The sequence below is a fragment of the Pseudophryne corroboree genome, chromosome 6 (genome assembly GCF_028390025.1).
Source record: "Pseudophryne corroboree isolate aPseCor3 chromosome 6, aPseCor3.hap2, whole genome shotgun sequence".
NCBI lineage: Eukaryota > Metazoa > Chordata > Amphibia > Anura > Myobatrachidae > Pseudophryne > Pseudophryne corroboree.
The window spans coordinates 190222477-190239501 of NC_086449.1; the positions used below are offsets into that span (position 1 = coordinate 190222477).

Consider the following 17025-nt stretch of genomic DNA (forward strand, 5'->3'; position numbering starts at 1 on the left):
TAGTAAAGTGGTCAGGCACGTTACTTGAGGATTTAGAACGATGGATAAAAGTGACGTTAATTGTTTTTACGTAACATTCAGGATTTATGGTGGAATTCATGAAAGACCTTGGTTAAATGGCTGCAGTTATTTCTTCCATGTCTGTGTCAGCTCGTCGAGGACTGTGGCTCCGCCAGTGGTCTGACGCGGAATCCAGGAGAGGTGTGGAGACCCTACCCTACACAGGTCAGGCTCTCTTTGGGGATGCGTGGATCTCCACGACTACAGCATGTAAGTCACCTTTTCTTCCCTCAGCTGCACCTGCTACGAAGAAACTTTTTTTTTTTTTTTTTTTCAACTGCATCACAGTACTTTCGGGTTGTTAAAACATGAAAAGGCCAAACCATCCAACACCACCTTTAGAGGAGCTCGACCAAAATCCAGGAAACCTGCTGCTGCGGGTTCCCAGGAACAGAATCCTGCTTTCAGGTACGCCAAAGTCCTCAGCATGACGGTGGATCGCGCGGCCTGGAGGTGGGGGCGAGACTCAAACATTTCAGCCACGTCTGGGTGTTGTCCAGCCTGAATCCCTGGGTACTAGATATTGTATCCCAGGGGTACCGGCTGGAATTTCAAGATCTCCCTCCTCACAGGTTCTTCAAGTCTGGCTTGTCAGCTTTGCCTGCAGCAGGGATATCCTACAGGGAGCAATCCAGAAGTTGGTGGAGGCATAGGTTATTGTACCAGTTCCTCCCCAGATGCAAAACAAGGGTTACTATTTGAACCTTTTCGTGATGCCGAAACCGGATGGTTTGGTCAGGCCCATTCTGAACTTAAAATCACTAAACCCCTTTCTGAGGGTGTTCAAGTTCAAAATGGAGTATGTAAGGGTGGTGATATCAGGACTGGAGGAGGGGAAATTCCTGGTATCCCTGGATATCAAGGATGCGTACCTCCACATTCCGATTTGGCTGCCGCATCAAGCTTCTCTCCGTTTCACACTGTTGGACTGTCACTTTCTGTTCCAGGCTTTTCCACAGCACCGAGGGTATTCAGCAAGGTGATGGCGGAAATGATGGTTCTCCTCCGCAGACAGGGGGTGAACATAATTCCATATCTGGACGATCTGCTGATAAAGGCATCGTCCAAGGAGAAGCTGTTACGGTCCATAGCTCTCATGACCCAGCTTGTCATGGAACATGGTTGGATCCTGAATCTTCCAAAATCACATTTGGAACCAGCCAGGAGGTTGTCCTTTCTGGGAATGATCCTCGACACGGAAGTGCAGAGGGTGTTTCTTCCAGCGGAAAAAAGCGCTGGTGATGCAAACAATGGTTTGGGATGTCCTGAAGCCAGCCCGGGTGTCTGTTCATCAGTGCATTCGCCTTCTGGGGAAGATGGTAGTCTCCTACGAGGCTTTTCCGTACGGGAGATTCCATGCGAGGTCCTTCCAACTGGATCTCCTTGACAAATGGTCGGGATCACATCTACACATGCACCAACGGATACGCCTGTAGCTGAAAGCCAGAATTTCACTCCTCTGGTAGCTGCAAACTTCTCACCTACTCGAGGGCCGCAGGTTCGGAATTCAGAATTGGATCCTTCTAACGACTGATGCAAGTTTCAGAGGTTGGGGAGCAGTCACCCAAGGGAAAAACTTCCAAGGAAAATGGTCACGTTTGGAATCCATCCACCCGGAAGTGTTCACAGAGGTGACAAGCCAATGGGGCGTACCTCAGGTAGACATGATGGCCTCTCGCCTCAACAAGAAGCTTCGCAGGTACTGTTCAAGGTTCAGAGACCCACAGGCAGTGGCGGTGGACGCACTGGTGACTCCGTGGGTGTTCCAGTCAATGTATGTGTTCCCTCCACTTCCACTCATCCCAAGGATTATCAAGCTAATAAAAAAAGAACAAGAGTTCAAGCGATCCTCATTGCTCTGGACTGGCCAAGGAGGGCTTGGTACGCGGATCTTCTGGAATTGCTACTGGAAGATCCGAGGCCTCTTCCTCTTCGCGAGGACCTTTTGCAACGGGCCGTTCGCCTATCAAGACTTACCGTGGCTACGTTTGACGGCATGGAGGTCGAACGCCAGATCTTGGCTCGGAAGGGTATTCCGAAAACTGTTATTCCTACGCTGATACAAGCTAGGAAGGGGGTTATGTCTAAACATTACCATCGGATTTTTAAATAGTATGTTTCTTGGTGTGAAGCCAAGAAGTTTCCAATGGTGGAGTTTCAACTGGGACGGTTTCTCCTCTTTCTGCAAGCAGGTGTGGATGTGGGCCTATGCTTGGGCTCCATAAATGTCCAGATTTCGGCCTTGAGCATTTTCTTCCAGAAACAACTGGCTGCTCTCCCTGAGGTTGGCTTTCTTGAAAGGGGTTCTGCACATCCAGTCACCCTTTGTACCTCCTACGGCACCTTGGAATCTTAATGTGGTGCTGCAGTTCCTGCAATCGGATTGGTTCGAACCTTTACAGGAGGTGGTCGTCAAGTTTCTTACTTGGAAGGTGGTCACACTGTTGGCATTGGCATCTGCTTGATGTGTGTCAGAATTGGAGGCATTGTCATGCAAGAGCCCCTACTTGATTTTCCATGAAGATAGAGCTGAGCTCAGGACGCGTCGGCTATTTCTTCCAACCTATTGTAGTGCCAGTGGCTACTGACTCCTCAATTAATTCAGTCATTGGATGTGGTGAGGGCTTTGAAATTTTATGTGAAGAGAACTTCTCGTCACAGGAAGTCTGGCGCTTTATTTGTCCTTTATGATCCTAACAAGGTTGGGTGTCCTGCTTCTAAGCAGACTATTTCTCGCTGGATCAGGTTTATTATCCAGCATGCTTATTCGGCAGCAGGCTTGCTGTGTCCAAAATCTGTTAAGGCCCCCTCTACTCATAAAGTGGGTTCTTCCTGGGCGGCTGCCCGGGGTGTCTCGGCTTTACAGCTTTGCCGAGCAGCTACTTGGTCAGGGTCGAACATGTTTGCCAAGTTCTAAAAGTTCGATACTTTGGCCTCCTGAGGACCTAAAGTTTGGTCAATTTGTTCTGCAGTAGCCTCAGCACATCCCCATGGTACTAAATGGACCCCAGCATCCTCTAGGACGTAAGAGAAAATAGGATTTTAATTACCTACCAGTAAATCCTTTTCCCGTAGTCCGTAGAGTATGCTGGGCAACCGCCCAGTGCTTTGTTTTCCTGCATTGTTACTTGGTTCAATATTGTTTCAGCCGTTGCTCAATTGTTCCAAGTTGGTTAGCTTGGCTTTCCTTTTTGTTATGCGAGAGCTGCTGTGAATCTCACCACTATCTGTGTATTTCCTTCTCTCGAAGTATGTCCGTCTCCTCGGGCACAGTTTCTAGACTGAGTCTGGTAGGAGGTGCATAGAGGGAGGGTCCAGCCTACACTATTAAACTCTTAAAGTGCCAGTGGCTCCCAAATGACCAGTCTATACCCCATGGTACTAAATAGACCCCAGCATCCTCTACGGACTACGAAAAAAGGATTTACCGGTAGGTAATTAAAATCATATTTTCTCTATCATCCACTAGGGGACACTGGATACTAGACAACTGGGGGGTGTGAAGGATGCAGACCGAAGGTAGCACAATGTAATACAAAAATTATGCACATCTGGCTCCTCCCCCTTTACGACACACAGACTTATTATGTATGTTTAAAACGTGGTAAAAAGAGCACTAATGTTGGCAGCTCTGTGGTGTGCGACACATGTTTGGGAATGGATGCTCAGCCTAGGAGCAGTGGTCCGTCTGGGTAATGGGAAAATGCCCTGGCAGATATTTCTAAGGAAATGGCGAAATCCCGCAAGCAACATTTAGAATGGGCTGCGGGTTTTTCCAAAACTTACAATTTTAGGTTTTACTTTTCAGGCTTTTGCCAGCACCGGTTTTTCGGATTGTGACATCCATGGTTTCTAAAAAAGTTTAAAATGGCTATTCTCAGATTTTAATGGCAGTAGGATAAAAAATAAGATTACACTACACAAGCTTTCTCATGGTGACAGGACACCCGTGTTAGTGTCTTCCTCTACTACAGGAATTTAAGCCGTGGACCAGTTCATCAAAGTTGAGAGTGGCTGTTACAGCCATGATTTCTAAGGCAAGGGGCTTCCATGAAATAGGATTAAGTACCAAGCTCATGGCTAGAAAGCTGGTTGCAGACAATTATCAAATTGTATGGAAGACTTAGTTTCCTGCTTATTTGCTTCTGTTTTTGCAGGAGTGTCTAAATACAGGGTTGTGAGGGGATCCAGTCTGAAGATCGACAATGTTTAGGTCGACCACTATAGGTCTGACAGTCACTAGGTCGACAGGGTTTCTAGGTTGACTGGTCAAAAGGTCGACATTTCCCCCCCCCCCCCCCCCCCTTTTTTTGTTTTGTTTTTTTTTTGTTTGAAGTTTTTCATACTTAAAGATCCACGTGGACTACGATTGGATCTGTAATCTGTGCAGAGCGAAGCGAGGCACCTTGACCATGCGAGGGGACACTGTGCACTTATTCGGCTTCCCGGTCACTGTACGCAGAAAACGACACCCCAAAAAAACAAAAACAAAAAAACTCGTGTCGACCTAGAACCCCTGTGGTCGACCTAAACATTGTCTACCTAGACACTGTCTATTTGATGATCCACACCCGTTGTGAGTTAGAGTTGCCATCTTGGCTTTATTCATCTTCTTTCAGATAAAACTGGTGCTTTCACCCGTTGGTGCATACCTTTTTTTGCAGTCCCCCTAAATCCTACAATAGTTCCTAGGAACATAAACTTACTGTAACAGGAGTTTCTGTCAAATTCCCTGGATTTGGTTGCAGCAGAAGTGGAAAACCAGCCTCTTAAGATAGTCTCTACACTGCAGAGTGTATCTGGAGTAAGCTGAGCTTTGCAGTTCTGTTTTTTTTTTTTTTTTTCTTCCCTTTGGGAAGGGGGAGGGGAGGGTTTGGGGGGTGTTGTAGGTTTTGTCCTAAGAGACCTTCTTTCCATGAGACGCTATAAATCTGAATGTTGTGGTCGTAGCTTTGAAGAGGAAGGCTATCTGCCGCCCCCCCTCCCTTTTTTTGGGGAGGGGGTGTCATGACTGAGCACCCATGTTACTACTGCTTAAGTCTTGAAAACAGGATTAAGTTTTGTTTATTTTTTTTACCTTGAATACCCACAAGAGATTGGTCTGCATTTACACTAAGGGAAACCATTCTGATGATGTGAGGGCCACAGCTCAATGTTCTGTGCACGCAAAGATGCTATTTTCAGATTTGAGTGGGGCTGGGTTTTTTTTATTTATTTTTTTATCTGTATCCCCTCTTGTTTTATTCGTTTATTCTTTTCTGTGTTTTATTTAGAATAATGGATTTCTTAGCAAGCTAATGGATATAAAGTGATTAACTTTCAAATGTGCCAAAACTCCTAAAAGTGAGCCCAAGTTTCCAGTGTCCACTGACTTAATAGAAATGGATTTAACAAATACATCCCATTTTAGTTTGTTTGAGTTAGTCTTTCACGTACCTATGTGCCTTATACTGTTCAAATGTTTACAGCTGATGGTTGTCTCATATTTTCATACACTTTGGAGGAGGTCCTTCCTTGGGTTTTAAAAGTGCATGACCTAAGTTAGACATACATATTCTTATTCTTCCAGCTTTTTAATCTTCCTGCCAAAAAGAATGTGGAGACTATCCTGGAAGAATATGCTACATACAAAAAATCCCGGGGGAACACAGACAACAAGTAAGTTGGTTACTTTTTGTTTTTCTTTTCCCATTGTGCTCTATTATCTACTGTATATATTATACCCACGTATAAATTTTAGGCTTCTCTAGGTATAACAGTCAGATTAACATTGTATTTAATAGTGTAGAGTTAACGTACTAGCCCAAACTGTATGTTATCAACCACTTCTTCAACTGACTTAACTGCAGGGTTCCCATGATTTGGACCCCTGAAGTACCTAAGATACAGATTCCAATGTCTTGGTTGAGGCGTAACAGCAGTCCACTACGGATTAATAATTCTTATTGAAAGGCTACCTTGTCCTCCAATCAGCATTGGCAATAAACTGCATTTCTCTGTCATCCATCTGGGGGACGCTGCGCCGTTACTTGTGGGGTTAGAGGTGTGTGGTAGTGGAGTTTGGCACAGAATCTATCTAAAGCTGACTCCTCCCCCCCTCTAACCCCTCCCATCTCCTTCCTGCTCAGCCATCACTCAGTTTTAGTTTTGTGCCTGTGGAGTACAGACACAGTTTTTATTACTCCTAGATTTTTTTATTTTATTTTATTTACAAGATACCTAGTCCCTGTTTACAGGTGACAGGTATTAATGGAGTGGGTCTATATTCCACTCGAGATTGCTGTCAAAAAAGGCCACCATACCTGGGTCACTGGGGCCTTTATTTACTGAAGAAACGGCAGAAAGAGGTACCGGACAGCCACAATCTGTCACTGACAGTATTGGGCTACCCTTGGGCTATCCCTATTGATCTTATTCAGCTTGTTTATTTTATTTAATTTTATTTTATCTTTCAAGTGATTTCTCCCCCCCCCCCCCGGAGACTTCTCCCCTACACCCACAGTGTGAGACCTGAGGGGTTGTGGGGACAGACGGAAGACAAGTCCGGGAGAGTCTTCTGATCTCCTGGGACCAGCTAGAAGCAGCCGCGGACGCTGTGGGTAGCGACGCGCGACGGCCCGAACTTCCGGTTTGAAGAACGCGGGGTTACGTCAGCAGTGCAGGGACGGCTTCCCGCCCTGCTCTGCCCGCGCCACCCTGCCTGCCGCCATCTTCTTCACCCGGAGACAGGGGGACGCTGTGCGCTTCACACACGGAGCCTTCCAGGGGGAGAATTTTTATTCAAATAGCAGCTAACCGCAAGTATAGAGGGGGCTAATCAAGGGGGGGATTACAGGCCCTATTGGAACACAGCAGCTCACTAGGCAGAAGTTTGATACTTTTATTTAGTATATAATTTCAGAATGGAAAAAATGACTAGTAAACCGGACAGACCTACAAAGGGCAAAACGGCCTCGGTAGTTTATTTTTCCTGCTCTCAGTGTGGCTCAAAGCTGGCAAAAGGTAGTACTGACGCAGGTACCCTCTGTACTTCATGCTCTGGTGCATCAGTGACAGATCAGCGGGGAGGTTCCACAGATCAGCCGATGCCCCCATGGGCTAAAAACATGGTGGATGCCATTTCAGATTTGCGTCAGTCTAGAGAGACTGAATCTGATCGGACTCAGGTGGAGCCTTTATGGGCCCAAAATATGGGCAAGTGCCTCACTGATTTAACGCAGTCCTTAAATAAGTTTGTCAATGCTGCTAGCAGTTCGACCGCTACTAAGCGATCGCAGCCGTTACCCGCTATAGCGTTTCCAGGAGAGGAGGTGGACTCTGTCATCTCCTTTGGAGGAGGGGGAGGTAGATCCTGAATGGGATGAAGTTTCGGCTTGGGAAGATGAGGAACCTTCTACTGGTTCAGGTGTTAGATTGTTAATAGAAGCCATTCGTCAGACTCTTAATATTCAGGACACGGCGGTGGAGGAAACTCCTTCCCCCTTTTTCAAACGACAGAAGAGACAGGTTACTGCCTTCCCTTCTTACTCTCACTTTGCGGATATTTTAAAAGAACCCTGGCTTAAACCGGATTCTCGTTTTCAGGCGCCTAAAAAGTTAAAATTTCTATATCCTTTTACAGAAGAGGATACAAAATTTTGGGAGACGGCCCCTAAGGTAGACGCTCCTATTTCACATCTGGCAAAAGCTACGGTTATTCCGTCGGTACAGTCTGTGACCTTAAAAGATACTACCGATAGGAAGATTGAAGCATTACTAAAATCTATGTTTTCTTTATCAGGTGTTTCTCTCCGTCCAGTGCTGGCAAGTGCCTGGGTACTTAAGGCCGTGGATGAATGGCTTGCACAGGTGCTATCTGGAATGCAGTCGGATGATCCGTCGGAAGCCATTCACTTAGCGGAACAGATTTCGGAGGCGCTCACTTATGTGGGTGAAGCCTTGTTGGATTCGGTTGCGCTACAGACCCGGGTTTCAGCCTTGACAGTATCCGCAAGACGCTCTTTGTGGCTTAGAGTTTGGAATGCTGATTCTGACTCAAAGCAAACATTGACGGCAGTGCCTTTTGAAGGTGAGTTTCTTTTTGGTTCAGAGTTAAAGAAGATTATTTCAGATACTACTGGAGGAAAGAGCCCTTTCCTTCCATCTGCACCTCACAAACCAAGACCTACTAGGTTTCGGTCCTTTCGTACACAGGGCAGAGGTAGTTTTCAATCCTTTCGTGCTTCCTCCAGATTTCCAAGACGGGGGTCTTTCAGAGGAAGAGGATCCCAGGCTATTCGCAGACCGGCCAGTAAGCCTGCCGACAAACCTGAGGCATGACGCCTCAGGTCCCCTGGAGGGATCGATGAAGGTTGGGGCCCGGTTACTTCAGTTCAGGGAAGTGTGGCTCCTATCGAAACCGGATCGATGGGTGATGGGGGTCATATCCAGAGGTTATATGTTGGATTTCGAAGACACGGTCCCAGCCCGACTATTCATAACACCTCTCCCAGACGATCCCTCCAGACGGCAAGCGCTTCTTCAGGCAATCACAACCCTCTTACAAAATGGAGTAATCATTCCGGTTCCCTCTCATCAGAGGGGTCGGGGTTTTTACTCGGGTCTTTTTCTCGTGGACAAGCCGGATGGTTCGTTTCGGCCCATTCTGAATTTGAAGGCTCTCAACCCGTATCTCTCAACCCAAAAATTCAAGATGGAATCCATTCGCTCAATTATCGCCGCCATGGAGCCAGAGGAATATTTGGCTTCAATAGACATAAAAGACGCCTACTTACATGTCCCGATTTGGGTAGGACATCAGTCTCTGCTGAGATTTGCAGTCGGCCCGGAGCATTTTCAGTTTCAAGCTCTTCCCTTTGGTCTTTCTACGGCCCCCCGGGTTTTTACAAAGGTCATAGGCCATGTAGTCGCAGTTCTTCGTTGCCAAGGGGTCAACATCACTCCATATTTGGAGGACCTGTTGGTCAAGGCACCGTCAGCGGAGATTCTCACTCAGAACCTGCAGCTAACGATGGAGACGCTACAGTCGTTCGGGTGGATAATCAACTTTCCAAAGTCATCTCTCCTCCCTTCTCAGAAGATGATTTTTCTGGGACTTTTATTCGACACCAACAGCCAGAAGGTGTTTCTTCCTGCGGACAAGATTCAGGATCTGCAGTCGAGAATCCGAACCCTGTTACACTTACCAGTAGTGTCGGTCCTCAGATGTATGCAGGTGTTGGGCAAAATGGTATCCTCTTTCGAAGCAGTTCCATATGCCAGATTTCATGACCGACCTCTTCAAACTCAGATTCTCAACTGTTGGACTCGGACGGAACCACGTCTCGAATTGCAGTTGATCCGCTTGTCAATAAGGACTCGTCAGTCTCTTCACTGGTGGCTTCACAGTCACAATTTGAAAAAGGGTGCACCGTTCACGATCTGGTCTTGGATGATGGTCACCACGGATGCAAGTCTCAGTGGCTGGGGGGCAGTGTTCCAGACTTATCACTTCCAGGGACGCTGGAACAATCAGGAGTCAAACTTACAAATCAACATTCTGGAACTAAGGGCGATTCGATATGCACTCCTTTACATTCAGACCATGGTACAGGGTCATCCAGTTCGTGTGCAGTCCGACAATGCCACCGCAGTGGCTTACATCAACAAACAGGGAGGAACTCGCAGCTGGTCCGCAATGAGAGAAGTCGCTCAGATTCTCGCGTGGGCGGAACGTTGGGTCCCGGTGATCTCCGCAATTCACATTCCAGGAGTCTAGAACTGGGAAGCAGACTTTTTGAGTCGTCACACGATTCATCCGGGAGAATGGGAACTTCATCAGGAAGTGTTTCTCTCTCTCTAGTGGACCGATGGGGAATGCCAGACATAGACCTGATGGCGTCTCGCCTCAACGCGAAACTTCCTCACTACGGCGCAAGGACTCAGGATCCACAGGCATTCCTGATCGATGCTCTAACTGCTCCATGGCAGTTTCAACTGGGGTATGTATTTCCGCCAATCCCACTGATCCCGCGCCTACTTCAACGCATTCGGCGAGAGGGTCTCGCAGTGATTCTGGTGGCCCCAGATTGGCCGCGTCGACAGTGGTACACTCTCCTGCACAGTATGGTCGTCGGAGACCCCTTTCGTCTACCTCTGCGACCAGATCTTCTTCTTCAAGGACCTTGTCGCCACCCAGATTTACATCGGATGGCTTTGACGGCTTGGCTCTTGAATCCAAGATTTTAAAGGCAAAAGGTCTTTCTCGATCGGTTGTTCAGACGATGATTCGAGCTAGGAAACCTGTGACTTCTGGCATTTACCATAGAGTATGGCGTATTTACATTACTTGGTGCGAACAGCGGAGCCTAACTCCGCATTTGTTTAGACTACCTCGACTGCTCTCTTTCCTTCAGGAGGGTCTCGATAAGGGCCTAAAGCTTTCTTCACTAAAGGGTCAGGTTTCAGCTTTGTCGGTTCTTTTTCAGAAGAAGCTAGCAAATATTCCAGAGGTTCAAACATTCCTACAAGGTGTACTTCGGATTCAACCACCTTTTGTTCCTCCGGTTCCTCCCTGGGATTTAAACTTGGTCCTTACGGCTCTTCAATCCTCTCCATTTGAACCTTTGGAATCGGTGGAACTACGTTATCTGACGCAAAAAGTTGTTTTTCTGTTGGCTATTGCCTCGGCTAGACGAGTATCTGAATTGGCGGCTCTTTCTTGCAGACCCCCCTTGTTAGTGTTTCATGAGAACCGGGTGGTTCTACGGACTAAGCCTTCCTTCCTTCCAAAGGTTGTTTCAACTTTCCATGTGAATCAGGACATTGTCCTTCCGGCTTTTAATCCGACATCTTCTCCTGGGGAGGAATCTCATTTGGCTCTCCTGGATGTGGTTCGAGCCTTACGTATCTATTTGTCTCGCACAGAGTCATTCCGTCGTACTGATAACTTGCTGGTTTTGATTGATGCTCCGAAACGAGGTTGGCCGGCCTCCAAAAATACTGTGGCCCGTTGGATAACTTCGGCCATAAGACAGGCTTACGTGTCTTCTCATGTTTCGTTTCCTGACTCAATTAGGGCTCATTCGACTAGAGCTGTTGGAGCCTCTTGGGCTGTTCGCGGTGGTGCATCTGTTGAGCAACTGTGCAGAGCAGCGACCTGGTCGTCAGTTCATACTTTCACAAAGTTTTATCGTTTTCATACTTTTGGTTTGGAGACTGCCTCTGTTGGGCGTCATATATTGAAGACGGCTATGCCGTCACCGTCTCCCTCCTCTCATTAGCTTGCTTTGGGAAATCCCACAAGTAACGGCGCAGCGTCCCCCAGATGGATGACAGAGAAATGGGGATTTTTGTTTACTTACCGTAAAATCTCTTTCTCTGAGTCCATCTGGGGGACGCTGCGATCCCTCCCATGGTTTTGTCTGGTTTAATTGGTTAATTTTTTTGTTCTGATCTATCTCCTTTGGCTTGGCTAAACGTTAACTGAGTGATGGCTGAGCAGGAAGGAGATGGGAGGGGTTAGAGGGGGGAGGAGTCAGCTTTAGATAGATTCTGTGCCAAACTCCACTACCACACACCTCTAACCCCACAAGTAACGGCGCAGTGTCCCCCAGATGGACTCAGAGAAAGAGATTTTACGGTAAGTAAACAAAAATCCCCATTTCTCCAGTCATAAATAGGTACCCTCTAAGGCATGTACATGACAACTGTGGTTATGTAGTTAGAGCAAAGGCTTTATTTGCCAAACTGCATTTGGGTGGCTGTAGAATGTGTTTACCTTCTGCACGTCTTGTGACTTATGGTTGTCTTGCAGGGAATTTGCAGTGAATGAAGTTGTAGCTGGTATTAAGGAGTACTTTAATGTTATGCTGGGCACACAGCTGCTGTACAAATTTGAGCGCCCTCAATATGCAGATATCCTGGCAGACCACCCTGATGCCCCCATGTCACAGGTTTATGGTGCACCCCACTTACTGCGTCTCTTTGGTAAGCTTTTATGTATTGCATTCCTACAGCTCTTGTCCTGTGTTGTCCTTGAAAGTGGTGGTCATATTTTTTTTGCTGTTCTCTGTTTAGTGCGCATTGGAGCCATGCTGTCCTATACTCCGTTGGATGAGAAAAGCCTGGCCCTCCTTTTGAACTACCTTCATGACTTCCTGAAGTGAGTACTATGTTGTCTTTGAAATATCAGAAAGACCTAATCTATGGTTCTACTCGGTGAAGGAAGTGTAACTCTGTGCTGAATAACACATTTCGAGGTTTGGACATGTTACTTAGCTTTTACGTTTTTGAAAAGTAAATATCACTAGTTTGTGCCTGATTTCCACGCTGTACTGCCACAAGGATATCGCTTAAACGATTTTCTCTATCATCCACTAGGGGACACTGGAGAACTAGACTGCTGGGGTGTGAAGGATGCAGACCGGAGGTAGCACAATGTAAAAATAAAAAAAATAAGCACAGCTGTCTTAAGGGTCTACATACAGGCTACGGATTCTATTCGGAAGTCTGATGCTTTGTTTGTACTGTATGATGGACCCAGGATGGGTTGGCCGGCTTCAAAACAAACCTTGGCCAGATGGATACGACTAACCATCAAACAGGCATATATTTCTTGTAGTAAGAGTTCCATTTCGGGTAGGAGCTCGTACCACTAGATCAGTAGGGGCTTTGTGGGCTGCAGCTAGAGGAGCTTCCACTACCCAACTTTGCAGAGCTGTGAAATGGTCCTCAGCACACACATTCACCCGTTTCTACATTCTAGAGATGCAAATTTTGGACGTTTGGTTCGTCAGGCTTCGGACAGCACTCCCGCCCATGGGCCGATCTTTGGGACGTCCCCAGCTGTCTAGTATCTGCAGTGTCCCCTAGTGGATGATAGAGAGAGAGGATTTGGGTACTTACCGATAAATCCATTTCTCTGAATCCACTCGGGGACACATGACGCCCACCTCGGTGCGGTCAGCCTGCATGTTCTTGTAAAATTGGTTCAAACAGTTAGGTTATTGTGATAGTAGTTCTTGGCTGCTGTTTGACTTCGTACGGTTGGTTTCTTCCCGTATGGCATTGATCTTTCATATTCCCTCTTCTCTCCGTCAATTTTTCAAAATGGAGGGATGGGGAAACCAGCTGTGCATGCATAGAGAGAGAGACATAATATAAATAATCTCTCTCATTGTGCTATCTCCGGTCTGCATCCTTCACACCCCAGCTGTTTAGTTCTCCAGTGTCCCTTCAGAGAGATTGATTTATCGGTAAGTACCAAAATCCTCTTTTTGTATGGTTATGTTGATAACCTAATTTTAATTGTAGATAATCCCTCTATCTAAACTGTTTTAGTGAGATTTTAAAACTAGGATTGCACAGACTTACCAGAAAAGGTGACAAACCCTTCTTTAGTTTATACCCCTTTTCCACTTGTAGCACGGGTCGCAGCCGGGAGCCTGACACGGCTGCGACCCGTGCTACAGCCCCCTTCTACACTAGCTCCACCAACCCGGCATATTGCCGGGTTGGTGACGCTGCTGCTGACGCGGCAGGGGTGGCGCTGGGAGTTCAAATGATCTCCCAGCGCCGCCCTGAACGGGAGCCGTAGCTTCCGTTTACACTACACTACACAGCTTACCGGGTTGAACACGTGTTCAACCCGGCAAGCTACTCGGGTAGGATTCCCGGATCACTTGCAGGAATTTGCAAGGGGGGGGGGGGCTGTTTCCACTAGGAAAAAACACGGGTAAATGTGCGCTCCCGGGTAAATGAAACACGGGTAAATAAAAGCGGGGTAAAAAAAAAAGGTAGGAATAATGCGGTAAAGTTTTAAAGTAGGTAAGTCGGTGGATTCAGAATGAAGAAAGGGTACAATACTTTGTATAGGTAGAAGTATTCAGGAGGGTTTATTGTTGACCTGTATGTCACTGATAAGGCTTCGACTTGTTTTGAGTTCTACAGGACCTATTAAAGATATGGGCATTTATGAATTTCAGCAGCATTAAAAAATGTTTTTATTTATTTTTTGTCTGTTTTCATCTTTTAGGTATTTGGCCAAAAATTCCACCTCACTGTTCAGTGCCAGTGACTATGAAGTTGCACCCCCTGAATATCACAGAAAGGCTGTATAGTCTCAACACTGGCATTCTCTGTTCAGGATGGGGCAACGAGTGTCCAAGACTACCTTACCAGATCATTCTAGAGTATAACATGGTGCAAGTGACTGGATGAAAATGTGTGCTTCATCCTTTTGGGTGATCTTGTCTATTTTAAGGCAGACTGAAGACCATACTGGTAGACCAGCGACTGTTGGAGACATCTGAACTTTGACCAGTGGTGTCTTGCCTTCTATACTCGTAGACTATGTGCGGCTGAGAGTTATTGCTGCACTGAAATGAGCCTGGTTTCCACTGCTTCGTGGTGATTGTATGGTTTTCAACTTTGTTCATCTTGTGCATATTGTACGTACTCGCCTGCCCTATCACTGGACCCACTCTTGAAGAATACAACCTACGCCGACGATGACAAAGGCTTCCTGGGAGTCCTCTGCGTCATTGTGGATTACGATACCCTATAACTCTTATTGACTTCATACTTATCAACTTCCACCTTGTTACATTATTATCTTCCAGGTCCACATACCAGTAATCTCCCAGTGCGGTCATCTGTATGTGCCGTGCACACAATCGCACAAATCTCTTCAGATGCATTGTCTCTGACACCTGCATTTTAGGTAGTGCATTTTTAGGATGGGGAGACAAAACAATAACCGTATCAAGTGTTTGCTACAACCAAATTCTGTTATATAAACCTTCTGAACTGAGGGATCAGAAATTGCTGCTGAGTGACTGTCAAAATATTTAGAAAAAAAAATTTAAATGTTGCAGACAGAGTAACTTGAACAAAGACTTGTCGGCTTCTTCAAGTGGAGGTCGCTTCCAGTATGCCCCATTCATCTTCCGGAGGTGTAATATATTTGAGTCTTTCTGCATCGCCTAACAATTGCTTGTCGTGTAGCAGGTGCCCAAATTCTGTAACATTTGTTTCTTCAAAAGCTCTTTGTGCAGCACAAGGTTGGACTTAAATTATTTGCCTTTGTGCAGTTGCATGCTGCTTCCTTATCTATTGAGCAGCAGACATTTGAGCAATGTTCATTGTAAGCTGTTGCTAAAGGTCTAAAAAATGACCATAAGCACTTTGTCTGTGCTGATTTATATGTTTTGAGATGGGGAGAATTTGTCTAGTTTTTTTTTTTTTATTGGTTTCCTAGTGGCTTGTCATTCCATGGGGTTTGCTTAATTCTCCCTATCATTGTCACAAATGCCAGCTAGTATTTTGCTGTGCTTGGTGTTTACACCATGGTTAGCGATGTTCAAATGTGTTTTTAATGCATGGTGGTTTTATGTATTGCTTTAAAAATACAGTGTACAAAAGAGGTTCTATAAAATAAAGGGTCTGTTATACCATAGTGAGTGTCCAGTGACTATTTTTCTTTTTTCCAGTGAACCTACTACAAATGTACATGTCCTTTGTGTTATAGGGCTTGTAGCGGAATTCCAATGCAATTTTTATTCAACCAAAAAAGGGGAATACATGCTATATGCTGGCTGTCATTATCCTGACAGCGGCGTCCTCTCAGAGTGCTGACAGTGGGGCAAGCACTAAAAGTCCCCTTGTGGGCACGCCACACTCGGCACAGGATCTATTCCCACTCCATGGGTGTTGTGTACACCCATGAGTGGGAATAGACCTGTTGTGCTGGTATGCCGGCTGTCAGTATTGTCAGCTGGTGGGATTTTGGCGTTTGTTTACTGAGTGCCGGGATCCCGACAGCTGGCATTTGTGGGAAGCAAAAATGCTAGCAGTGTAACAAGATGTAGATCTAATATTTAGAATGACCCTCAATAATTGCATGAATATTTTTATGTACACCTGTTTCTTCAAGGCGCTTAGCACAAACCACTTCTATTGTATTTTAATAGCATGGAGAGAAGTAGTAATGTGTAGGTCCTGATTTACCGTTATGTCAAAACACTATCTTATTGGCTCTCTGTCATGTGTGTTAGACAGCCAATAAGAAAAATCTTGATAAATCCAATCTCTTGTTAAGAACTGAGTAAATCAGAACCTGTACATATTTATAGAGAAGTAGTCACTGTTAGCAGTAGTATGTAGGCAACAGCCATCTGCGAATAAGATTAACTTCCTGTAACTTCTGTTTGACACCTGTTGGCAAAGGGTGTTCTTACAAGAGTCTCTAACTCAGGCGTTCCCAACCTCAATCCTCAAGGCACTAACAGTCCAGCTTTTAGTGATATTCATGCTTGAGCACAGGTGACTAAATTAGTACCTCACTTAATTCGATTTAACCATCAGTGCTGTAGCCTGGTATCACTAAAAAAAAAAGGATTTTGGTACTTATTGATCCCTTTTTTGCAAGCCATAGGGGGACACTTGCACAACTTCAAGACCATGGGGTGATGATGGTGGCTTACAGGGAGCTGGCACTTTAAATCTAAGAAGTGAAACAGGCTCCTCCACCTCTATCCCCCATTATCCTTCAGTTATGAATTAGCCGAGAGGAGACTGGAACAAGAGAACTATACAAGGGAAGAGAGCACATAACTAACATAACAACAATGAAGGCAAGAGAACAGCGACGGGCGGGTGGCCAGTGTCCCCTATGGCTTCCGAAATAGGGATTTATCGGTAAGTACCAAAATCCTCCTTTTTCTATAAGCCACTAAGGGACACTGGCACAACTTCAAGACCGTGGGGACGTCACAAAGTTTCCCCCCTGGGCGGGAAATCGCTGAGGAACTTGCAAAAACAAGACTGCCAAACCGTGAAGATGAAGCCACAAAAGTATCAAACTTGTAGAACTTGGCAAACGTATGAATACTGGACCAAGTGGCTGCTCTACAGAGTTGAGATGTGGTAGCCCCCCTACTAGCTGCTCAGGAAGACCCAACTGAGCGTGTAGAGTGGGCCGCAATG

General features: G+C 46.0%; 1 protein-coding gene across 7 annotated transcripts in view; it reads left to right on the plus strand.

The window, feature by feature from the left end:
* The window catches only part of MORF4L1 (mortality factor 4 like 1), a 105445-nt gene extending 89949 nt beyond the window's left edge, over positions 1 to 15496 (plus strand). For all 7 annotated transcript variants that reach the window (XM_063925497.1, XM_063925495.1, XM_063925496.1 and 4 more), the window contains 4 exons: positions 5630 to 5718; positions 11855 to 12027; positions 12118 to 12202; positions 14075 to 15496. In XM_063925497.1, the coding sequence (XP_063781567.1) occupies positions 5630 to 5718; positions 11855 to 12027; positions 12118 to 12202; positions 14075 to 14159 (432 nt within the window). In that variant the 3' untranslated portion in view covers positions 14160 to 15496. The remainder of the gene's footprint in view (positions 1 to 5629; positions 5719 to 11854; positions 12028 to 12117; positions 12203 to 14074) is intronic.
* Positions 15497 to 17025: the final 1529 nt, after the last annotated feature.